Raw genomic sequence first — 12042 nt, 5'->3', positions numbered from 1 at the left:
TATAGCAGGGGTCCCCAAACTACGGCCCCGCGGGCCGCATGCGGCCCCCTGAGGCCATTTATCTGGCCCCCGCCGCACACCCGGAAAGGGCACCTCTTTCATTGGTGGTCAGTGAGAGGAGCATAGTTCCCATTGAAATACTGGTCAGTTTGTTGATTTAAGTTTACTTGTTCTCTATTTTAAATATTGTATTCGTTCCCATTTTGTTTTTTTACTTTAAAATAAGATATGTGTAGTGTGCATAGGGATTTGTTCATAGTTTTTTTATAGTCCGGCCCTCCAACAGTCTGAGGGACAGTGAACTGGCCCCCTGTGTAAAAAGTTTGGGGACCCCTGCATTATAGTAACCCGTAAGGCGCAAGCCTAGTGGTTGGCCATAAGATCTCGGCTTAAAAGGGAGTACCTGCTTCAGTACAATGACCCCAGCCGCCTAGTGCTCATTGATGATCCTGCATTGGCTCGTTGGACCTATGCAAGATCAGCAAATGTCTTTCCCAATTTTAGACCCACTCCCAAGACCTCACTGTGGTTGGAATTGGGCCCCTCTTCTTCTGGTATTACGTTTTTAAAACTGACAGGGATAGAAAAGAAAAACTTATCCAGGAAGGAAAATTGGATTGAACATTTAATGTCTCATATTAAGTGTGGCATTGATGACTATATGTATTATTGTTAAAATAAATCTTCTATTACCCCCACCAAAAAAATATAATGTTTTTTATAGTGCTGAAAGTCATAGAAAACTGCTAGCAATGCAAATGATTATTGTCATAGAAATGCAAATTATCTCTGGTGGAATGCAGTTGATTTTGTTATTAACCAGTTTTGTAAGTTTTTGTGTTTACTCGTGAATTCATTTCAACATTTTTTATTTGGTTGTATATGAGTAGTACTTTGGATTCTCTTTCTAAACAATTATAATATTTTACTGGTTTTGTCATTACTTAATGAGGTAAATATCTTTTTTATTGTGACAGAGACAGAGAGGTTCAGAGAGAGGGACAGATAGGGATAGACAAACAGGAAGGGAGAGAGATGAGAAACATCAATTTTATGTTGCGACACCTTAGTTGTTCATTGATTGCATTCTCATATGTGTCTTGACTGGGGGGCTACAGCAGACCGAGTGACCCCTTCCTTGCTCGAGCCAGCGACCTTGTGCTCAAGCTGGTGAGCCTTGCTCAAACCAGATGAGCCTGCGCTCAAGCTAGCGACCTCAGGGTCTTGAACCTGGGTCCTTCTGCATCCCAGTCTGACGCTCTACCCACTGCACCACCGCCTGGTCAGGCTGAGATAAATATCTTTAACACATATTTATTTTATACCTACGTAAGAGTCATGATTATACTTTTAAAAATTTCTCCTTTAACCCTGGCCGGTTGGCTCAGTGGTAGAGTGTCGGCCTGGCGTGCAGGAGTCCCAGGTTCGGTACCCGGCCAGGGCACACAGGAGAGGTACCCATCTGCTTCTCCACCCCTCCCCCTCTCCTTTCTCTCTGTCTCTCTCTTCCCCTTCTGCAGCCAAGGCTCCACTGAAGCAAAGTTTGCCCAGGCGCTGAGGATGGCTCTGTGGCCTCTGCCTCAGGCACTAGAATGGCTCTGGTTGTGACAGAGCAATGCCCCAGATGGGCAGAGCATCGCCTCCTGATGGGCATGCGGGATGGGTCCCGGTCGGGCTCATGCGGGAGTCTGTCTGACTGCCTCCCCGTTTCCAGCTTCAGAAAAAATACCCCCCCAAAAATAAATAAATAAAATAAAAAATTTCTCCTTTAACAGAGTTTATCTAATATATTTTCATGATTAGATTCATTTTATCTTTTTTTTTTTCTCAGTACCTCATATCAGAAGACATATGATGTTTATTTGCCAATGCTGCTAACTTGGATCACTTGGCTAAGGAGACATTTGCTTGTTTCTTCCACTGAAAAGTTACTGTTTTCTATTCTGTAATTAGTAAATATTTTTTGGTGAAATACTTTAAGAATATGTTAATAGTTTGTTTCAAATAAAACTTTCATTTACTGGTTTAGCATTGATGATTTTTCCCTGAATAAGTTATTACTGTGGTGGTCACCAAATGATGATTTTCTAGTTTTTTAATTTTTCATACTTTATACATTATAGTGCAGTGGTTCTCAACCTTTCTAATGCCGTGACCCCGCAATACAGTTCCTCATGTTGCAGTGACCCCAAACCAAAAAATAATTTTGGTGGCTACTTCATAACTGTAATTTTGCTACAGTTATGATTTGGAATGTAAATACCTGATATGCATTATGTATTTTCCGATGGCTTTAGGCGATCCCGCCAGGGTCGCGACCCACAGGTTGAGAACCGCTGTTCTAGTGTAAGGAAGTGTTTTTTCTTTTTCCTATTTATTCATATTAGTATGGACACATCAATTTCTATTTTATTCTGAGGGTTATAATATGTTGCCTTTATTACTATGTGGATGATCAGATTATTTCAGAGTTGGGCACTGGGAAACCCTTTGTGGGCTCAGGGTCCTGACATGTTATGGTCATTATCTCAGCATTTCCTTACTTTCTGGCACAAGATGTACCAGGTTTGTGTCTATGAAAAAAACGTCTAAACCTATAGAAAAATTTACTAAGAATTATTCAACTTTTAAAGTCTTTTGTGTGCTTAGCTATATACTCTTGTGTCACTTAGGGGGTTATAATATATATATTTTTGAATTGAATTTTATTGGGTTGACACTGGTTAACAAAATGGTACAGGTTTCAGGTGCCCAACACATTTCTGTACACTATTTTACGTTCACTGCCCGGGTTAAGTCTCTGATTATTACCATTGACCCTCCTGTACTCTCCTCCACTCCCCTCCTCCCTCCCCACTCTGCATTCACTACACTGGTGTCTATGTCTGCGAGTTTTCTCTCTCTCTCTTTCTGGTCCTTTTTTGTTCAATGGGGTTACAATATTTTTTATTCTTGGGGTGTTTGAGGAAGTATGTCAGTAAAATACATTGCTTTTTTATTTTTTAGAGGTAATTAAAAGGTATATGAAATATGTTTGGGCATATGTATCTTATGGATTTTTCTATTATATGGACATTCTGACATATTTTATTCTTGTTTTCAGATTGCTGAAGCTAAAGGAAATATTTAAGTCTAAGTTTGGATCCATCCCCAAGTTTTATGTTAGAGCACCAGGAAGGGTCAACATAATAGGTATTTCAAAATTTTTTCTTTATTTTTTTCTCTCCTTTCATAAGGTCCAAACTTTTGTTAATACATTGTTTTCTTAATTTTCTCAGAACTGAAAAATAGAATATTTCACATATATCTACTAGAGCAAGATAAGCTTTTCTTCTTTTTTTCTTATTTAAAAATTTTTTTTTGTACTTTTCTGAAGCTGGAAACGGGGAGAGACAGTCAGACAGACTCCCGCATGTGCCCGACCGGGATCCACCTGGCATGCCCACCAGGGGGCGACGCTCTGCCCACCAGGGGGCGATGCTCTGCCCCTCCAGGGCGTCGCTCTGTTGCGACCAGAGCCACTCTAGCGCCTGGGGCAGAGGCCAAGGAGCCATCCCCAGCGCCCGGGCCATCTTTGCTCCAATGGAGCCTTGCTGCGGGAGGGGAAGAGAGAGACAGAGAGGAAGGAGAGGGGGAGGGGTGGAGAAGCAGATGGGCGCTTCTCCTGTGTGCCCTGGCCGGGAATTGAACCTGGGACTTCTGCACGCCAGGCCAAAGCTCTACCACTGAGCCAACCGGCCAGGGCCTAGAGCAAGATAAGCTTTTGCATAAGGCACCTCAATGTACTTTCATCTTTCCCAGTCTGTTATTAATGTTAATTCTGCCCATTCATTTAAAAAAATGTATAAATTTGTTGAAACTAGTTATTGATATTATTTCATGAGTGAGGAAAATATTTTTCTGTACTACAGGCTAAAATTTTAGACTGTGTTGAGTAATTTTGATGATTTTACATTTACTCACTGGATTAGAAGGACACTGGGAAACCTTGTAATTCTTTGCTTCTAATAGTGCAGGGACCTGAAGATTCAGGTTTTTTGTTTGTTTCTTTGTTTGCTTTTAATTTTCCTAAGAGTTTATTTGAGACAAACTGAGAACATATGCAGGGCAGCAAGATCACAAATGCTCTGGAGAAGAAGTTTTGCAGTTCCTTTTATGCATTTGAGATTAAGGACGGAAAATAAGAAAAATTACATGAAGGTGGGAGAAAGCAGTTCAGCGATTGGATAAGAGGATAGTTCTACTCAGGCTTCAGAAGATGGATACTGAAATGGGCATTTCAAAGACGCACAGAAACAATGGGCAGGGCTTGCTTAAGGGAAAGATAAGCCTTTTACTAAAGAAGTGATATGCCTGGGACATGACTACCAACTATAACCTGCCCAGTTAGGGATATATGATCAGATCACCCTGTGAGGTTACTCTCCATAGAAGCCTTTTTCCACCCACAACAAGAAACTTGTACAGCTCATTTATCCAGTTAAAATCACATTTAAATACTGTGGCATGTGGTGTGATCATATCCATTCCACCAATATTTATTGAACACCTGACATATGTTATCACAGGGATGCCATAATGTATAAAACTGGAACAGCCCCAGTCCTCATGTGAGAGTGATTCATTTTTATCAAGAGAAAATGGGATGGAGAACTGAGAAAAATACAGGACTTGAAGGGGGATCAAAAAGACACCTTTTTATAATGGAAAATACAAACATACAAAAAGTTGGAATAATGTGGTAAACTCCTGTGTACCCAGTAGCTTCAATTATTAGCAACTCAGGAGATCTTATTTTATTTTGAAGCAAATAATGGAGGATTTAAAAAATATGTGATGCTTGAGTATGGTGAAATGAAGCAGGAGAGGAATAGGGTAAATCCAGTGGAGAGAGAGAGACTGAAGACATCTGTGAATGGAGGAACTGATGGAGTAGAATTCTCTAGAAGAAAAGAGGGTTGGTGTCCTGGCCTGTGGCCCAGTAGATGGAACATCTGCCTAGTACATGGATGTCCCGGGTTTGATTCTTTTTTTAATTATAAATAAATTTTTATTAATGTTAATGGGGTGACATCAATAAATCAGGGTACATATATTCAAAGAAAACATGTCCAGGTTATCTTGTCATTCAATTATGTTGCATACCCATCACCCAAAGTCAGACTGTCCTCTGTCATCCTCTATCTGGTTTTCTTTGTGCCCCTCCCCCTTCCCCTCTCCCTCCTTCTCTCCCACACACCCCCACCCCCCACCCCGGTAACCACCACACTCTTGTCCATGTCTCTTAGTCTCGTTTTTATGTCCCACCAATGTATGGAATCATGTAGTTCTTGTTTTTTTCTGATTTACTTATTTCACTCCATATAATGTTATCAAGATCCCACCATTTTGTACTACTCAGCCATAAGAAATGATGACACCGGGTTTAATTCCTGTTCAGGGCACACTGGAGAAGTGACCGTCAGCTTCTCTTCCACTCCCTCTTCTTTCTCTCTTTTCCTCCCGCAGCCAGTGGCTTGATTGGTTTGAGTGTAGGCCCCAGGCGCTGAGGATAGCTTGATTCGTCTAAGTGCATCAGCCTCAGGTGCTAAAAATAGCTCAGTTGATTTGAGCATCAACCCTAAACGGGTTGCCGGAAGGATCCTGGTTGGGGCGCATGCGGGAGTCTGTCTATCTCCCTTCCTCTCACTTAAAAAAAAGAGTGCTGGTGTCTAGCACATAGGAAGAGGGCCACTTTGGCTTTTAATAAAAGGCAAGGAAGAAAAGGATGCAGGTTGATATAGGTAAATGTAAAATTGAGTGAGTTCTAATGCGGGAGAGTTGGGGTTGGAAGTATAAGGAGAAGGCAGAAAATTTGAAATAGCCTTGTGAAGAAGGATGGGAGAGGGAGATGACTGGAAAAAACAAGCGGTTTGCTGGGTAACGCTGTGGTCTGGTTAGAGCTGGAGGCCAAAGAATTGTAGCAATACCAGTACGCAAGGTTTCATTTATTTCCTTCTCAGCTATTCTGAGTTGCCTGTGTTTGAAATTTTGTTTTGGATGGAGGTTACAGAGAATGACACTGGCATCAGGAAGTTGATGATATTGGCAGGAGAAGCAGGTGGAATAATGAGCCCTGGAATGTGTTCTGAGTAGAAAAAGACAGAAATTTAGTGAGGAGCTAATAGGATAGAAAGAGCAAAGAACAGAGTCTGGAAAACAGATAAGTGGGATAAACTGAGTAATAGAAATAGCAGGATGGGAAGTTTTAATAAAGAATATGATATTTGAAACAAAAATCTCAAATGCAGAAAAATTCTAGGTGATAAGAAGTTCTTTGTTCAAAGAGGTCATGTTCTCTGGAGGTCACGGATTAGGAAGCTGGGGCCTTGGACTGTTGTTTGCCTGGATATTGTCCAAGTTATTGCAGGATTGGGATGGAGAGGGACTGGAATGAGGCACCAAGGTTTTCACTGAAGAACCGAGATCTGAGGGAGTCTCAGGTAAGAGTGATGAGGAAGACGGAATGTGGCTGGGCTTGTGAAGAGCAGGAAGACAGAAAAAGGGCCTGGAAACAGCAGTGGGAGAACAGCAGCAGCCCCTTGCTATTGCAGTAGGACTGCCAAGAAGCAATACCCTCAGAACAGAGACAAGCTTCCCTTGGCTTTGTGGGTAAGGTTTCCAAACTTTACCTTCCTGATAAGTAATTCTTATTCTATAAATTAATTGGCTATTTTCTGATTTAGGAAAAGGAAAGTATTACGTTTCAATGTAGTTAATTTAGTTAGTGCTTGGGATGAAATGAATTTCAGTGTTTATTTAAAATGTTGTATTTTCGGTTAAAATATGCAGAATGTAATTGATGTATTATCCTTACTTGCCAGCAGTTCCTGTTCCCTCCCTGCCCCCCACCTGGGCTGTTTCTATCAGTTCTGGCAAAGAGAGGAGTGTCAGAGGCTGTCATGTCATCGTACTGCAGCCTCCTCAACAGAATTTGGTGTCTCTCTAGGGTTCCACTTATTTAAATATGTGTTTTCCACTTGTGAACCATTGTTTTGTATTATGTCTTCTTGAAGGAAGTTGGGACAAAGAACAACTTAAAAATTTTTTTTCTGATCGATTTCAGAGACAAAGGCAGTTGGGGAGAGACTGAGAAAGAGGAAGAGAGAGAGAGACAGCAGCATCAACGTATTGTTCCACTTAGTTGTTCATGTAGTTGTGTGCTCAGTGGTTGCTTCTCCTATGTGCCCTGACCAGGGTTTGAACCCATGGCCTTAGTGTGCTGAGTTGATGCTTTATTTACTGAGTAGCCTGGCCAGGGCCAGGAAGAAAAACTTTAAAAACCAACTCTCTATCTGTCATTGACAATCTAGGAAAAACCCTTTCTTATTATCACTTTTAATTTTATTTATTATTATTATTATTTTCTGTTCTACTTATTTATTTTGTTTTTTAGACTGAATTGTTGATAGATATGTATTTATTGCCATTTTATTGTTTATATTTTTGGTCCTCTTTTCTCTTCTTCCTCCTCTTTCTCCTTCTCCTCCTCTCTTCCTTTCTTCTTCTTCTTCCTTTCTCCTCCTCCTCCTCCTCCTCCTCCTCCTCTTCCTCTTCCTCCCTCTCCACTCTCCCCTTTACCATTTCTTGTAATACTGGTTTGGTGGTGATGAATTCCTTTAGCTTTTCCTGGCTGGGAAGCTCTTTATCTGTCCTTTGATTCTAAGTGATAGTTTTGATGGGTAGAATACTTGGTTATGGGTCCTTGCTTTTCATCATTTGGGGTATTTCTTGCCAATCTTTCCGGCTTGCAAAGTTTCTGTTGGGAAATCAGCTGACAGTCTTACGTGAGCTCCCCTGTAGGTAACTAATTGTTATTCTCTTCCTGCTTTTAAGGTTCTCTCTTTGTCTTTAACCTTTTGCATTTTAATTATTTGTCTTGGTGTGGGCTTCTTTGGGTTTACTTGTTTGGGACTCTCTGCACTTCCTGTACTTGTATGTCTATTTCCTTCACTGGGTTAGAAAAGTTTTCTTTCATTATTTTTAAATTTTTTTCTTTTTTATTCTTTTTGCTGTTCTGATTGGGTATTTTTTGCTTCCTTGTATTTCAAATTGCTGTTTTGATTCTTGGCTTCATTTACTCTACCATTGATTACCTGTAGATTGCTCTTCATTTTAGTTAGTGTAGCCTTCATTTCTGACTGGTTATATTTAATGGTTTCCATGTCATTTTTTATGCTGTTGAAGTTCATCTGCTCTTTCGCTAAATTCATTGGGTATTCCTTTAACCCAGGGGTCCCCAAACTTTTTACACAGGGGGCCAGTTCACTGTCCCTCAGACCGTTGGAGGGCCGGACTATAAAAAAAACTATGAACAAATCCCTATGCACATTGCACATATCTTATTTTAAAGTAAAAAAACAAAACGGGAACAAATACAATATTTAAAATAAAGAACAAGTAAATTTAAATCAACAAACTGACCAGTATTTCAATGGGAACTATGCTCCTCTCACTGACCACCAATGAAAGAGGTGCCCCTTCCGGAAGTGCGGTGGGGGCCAGATAAACGGCCTTAGGGGGCTGCATGTGGCCTGTGGGCCGTAGTTTGGGGACCCCTGCTTTAACCAGTGCTTTGAACTCTGCATCTAGTTGATTGTTTGTCTTCGTTTTGTTTAGTTCTTTTTCTGGAGTTTTATTCTGTTTTTTCATTTGGGATATGTTTTTTTGTCTCCTCATTTTGGCTACCTCCCTGTGTTTGTATTTATATATTAGGTAAAGCTGCTACATTTCCTATACTTAGGTAAAGTGGCCTAATGTAGTAGGTCCTGCAGGGTCCAGTGGCACAGCCTCCCTGATCATCGGAACTGGGCACTACACCTGTGCCCCTTCACCCGTGTGGGCTGTATATATCCTCCTGTTGTGGTTGAGCCTTGGTTGCTATTGGCACATCAGTGGGAGGGATTTACCTCCAGCCAATCAGTTGTAAAGAGGGCTGTATAAGAGCCCACTCTGTGGAGCAAGACTTACTTCAGCAGGGCTGTGGTGCCTGCTGAGTCTGCCCCTTGAGTGTGTTGCTTATGGAGGTTGTTGGGTAAGTTTATCTGGTGGGCTGGTACTGGGGTCTCCCACGAGATGCAGGCTAAGGTCAGCCACTGCCTGTGTTCTGCCCGAGATCAGGTGGCATGAACTACAAAGCAATGTGTAGAGGGCTGCTACTTGTGCTTGGATTGGAGGAATGCAGGAGAGGCCAAGCAGCAAACCAAGGGTGGCTGCTGCTAGTGCCAGGCCTGGGGCCATGTAGTCAGACATATGGGGCACACCAAGGCCAGGAGCTGCTTGTTTGAGAAATTTTAGGAAATCCTGAAGCATGAGCCAAGACTGGCTATTTGTATGGAAAAGCCACTGGAAACCACTTGGGTGGGCCCGCAAGTTGGTGTGGCAGGATCCCAGGCAATCACCAGGTAGGGAGAACAGTGATAGCCAGGTTGATAGAGACTCAGCTAGGGTGCCTGCCTGCCAGCTCTGTAGGAAGGGCTCAGAAAAGGAACAGTGGCCCCCGCCAGCACTTCTGTCTGGGAGAAAGCTGCCCTCCTCCCCAGCTCTCATTCTAACGCCAGATGGTTTATTTCTTTCCTGTATGTCCCTGGTGTCTTTCGAGCTGCTGCTCCAGCTGGAGTTCAGAGGGAGTGAGTCTGAGTCCATGTGTGGACCGTTGAAGCCGGGGAACTGCCTGGGGCGTGAGCAGTCCTTCATCTCACTCAGCCATAACTCCTGCCGGTTTCAAAAGTTTTTTTATTTACTGAGTTTTCTTTTATTTTTTTTTTTAGAGAGAGAGAAAGAGTAAGAGAGAGAGAGGGGAGAGTGGGGAGAGAGGGGAGAAACATCAATTTGTTTTACACTTATTTATGTATTCATTGGTTGATTCTTGTATATGCCCTGACCCTGCAACCTTGGTGTATCGGGCTGATGCTCTAACCAGCTGAGCCACTCTGGCCAGGGCAATCCCCACTGATTTTTACAGCCAGAAGGTATGGGGACTTCTCTTCCTGGAATTGGAACCCTGGCCTGGGAGGCCTGCTGTGGGGCTGGAACCCCCTGCTTCTCAGGGGGCACCTCCACAGCTAAGGTATCCCTACCGACTTTTTACTAAAAGATGCGAGTGTGAGACCAGCCCGTTCTACATCTCCACCCCGACTACCAGTCTCAATGTGGCATCTTCTTTATACCTTTAGTTGTAGGACTTCTGTTTAGCTAGATTCCAGGCAGTTCTGAATGATAGTTCTGTAGTTCAGTTGTATGTTTGAAGTGCTTGTGGGAGGATGCACATACTGTGTTTACAGGGGTCGGGAACCTTTTTGGCTGAGAGAGCCATGAATGCCACATATTTTAAAATGTAATTCTGTGAGAGTCATACAACGACCCGTGTACATTACATATTATCCAATAAAAATTTGGTGTTGTCCCAGAGGATAGCTGTGATTGGCTTCAGCCACCCGCAACCGTGAACATGAGCAGTAGGAATTGAATGGATTGTAATACATGAGAATGTTTTATATTTTTAACTTTATTATTTTTTTATTAAAGATTTGTCTGCGAGCCAGATGCAGCCATTAAAAGAGCCACATCTGGCTCGTGAGCCATAGGTTCCCGACCCCTGATACACTGTCATCTTGACCAGAAGCCTGTTTTATTATTTTAAAGGACACATCAATGTAGAAACAAAAGGCTTGTTACCTATGATAATATGTAGAATAATAATTGTTTAAAAATATAATTATGCAGTTGAATTGCCTTCCATTCATTTTGTATTTCTTAGTTGATCAATGTCTGCTATAGGAACAGTCAGATATAAAAGCCTGGTATGGGGAAATATAAATGAGCTTGCTCAGCCCATCTTTCTTGAATTGTTATTTTATATTCAAATCTATGAATAACAACCTTGAGTTTAAATGGTAATTTGAAGACATGTGGTATCGTTATAAAATAATTCTCCCTGGTGTTTCAGAGAGAAATTAAAGTGAAAAGAATAGTTTGCTTCCTATATTTGCTTAATATATATAAAGGAGCACAGATTAAATATTCTTTTTCTAGATTCTTTTCCTTATCCTAGGTATATGTAACATATTCAACACAACTTATTAGTGCCAGTATAATCAGAAAAATAAAGTAAAATCCTCACCTTTAGTGAGCTCATTCTTTAGTAAGGAAGAGAATGGGCCTCACATAATGTTAATATAGGGGAGAGTGGGTTAAAGGCTCTTATCATTCATATGCTGCTCATAAAAGTTAGGGGATATTTTATTGCTTCATATTCATTTTGAAATATCCCCTAATTTTTGTGAGCAGTATATATATATTTTAAGTATCTGTACCTTTTATTTTATAAGTGCTCATAAAATTTTGTAATTATTTTAATATTATGTTTTATAGAACACTATGTATTGGTAGATCTAAGCAAAAACTCAAGATGTCAAAAATAGTTGAAAATAGTATTTTAGGTTTAATGCCCTCTGCCTTACATTGTCACTCTTTTTTTTATTAATTTTAATGGGGTGACATTGATAAATCAGGGTACATATGTTCAGAGAAAACATCTCCAGGTTATTTTGACATTTGATTATGTTGCATACCCATCACCCAAAGTCAAATTGTCTTCTGTCACCTTCTATCTGGTTTTCTTTGTGCCCCCTCCCCCCACCCCCAACCAACACACTCTTGTCTGTGTCTCTGAGTCTCTTTTTTATGTCCCATCTATGTATGGAATCATATAGTTCTTAGTTTTTTTCTGATTTACTTATTTCACTCAGTATAATGTTATCAAGGTCCATCCATGTTGTTGTAAATGATCCGATGTCATCATTTCTTATGGCTGAGTAGTATTCCATAGTATATATGTACCCCATCTTCTTTATCCAGTCATCTATTGAAGGGCTTTTTGGTTGTTTCCATGTCTTGGCCACTGTGAACAATGCTGCAATGAACATGGGGCTGCATGTGTCTTTACATAGCAGTGTTTTTGAGTTTTGAGGGTATATACCCAGTAGAGGGATTGCTGGCTCA

The 12042-nt window shown here is 41.1% G+C and overlaps 1 protein-coding gene across 3 annotated transcripts in view; it reads left to right on the top strand.

Annotated features, from left to right (window-relative positions):
* The window catches only part of GALK2 (galactokinase 2), a 171689-nt gene that overhangs the window by 12645 nt on the left and 147002 nt on the right, over nucleotides 1-12042 (top strand). Inside the window, exon 2 of one of the 3 annotated variants that reach the window (XM_066276456.1) lies at nucleotides 3104-3192. The exons of the other annotated variants lie outside the window; for them this stretch is intronic. Within the exon in view, the coding sequence (XP_066132553.1) occupies nucleotides 3104-3192 (89 nt within the window). The remainder of the gene's footprint in view (nucleotides 1-3103; nucleotides 3193-12042) is intronic. 3 annotated transcript variants of the gene reach the window in all.

The sequence above is a fragment of the Saccopteryx bilineata genome, chromosome 4, assembly GCF_036850765.1.
Source record: "Saccopteryx bilineata isolate mSacBil1 chromosome 4, mSacBil1_pri_phased_curated, whole genome shotgun sequence".
Classification (NCBI taxonomy): domain Eukaryota; kingdom Metazoa; phylum Chordata; class Mammalia; order Chiroptera; family Emballonuridae; genus Saccopteryx; species Saccopteryx bilineata.
The sequence above is the reverse complement of the archived record's forward strand: the minus strand, read 5'-3'. Positions and strand labels throughout refer to the sequence as shown.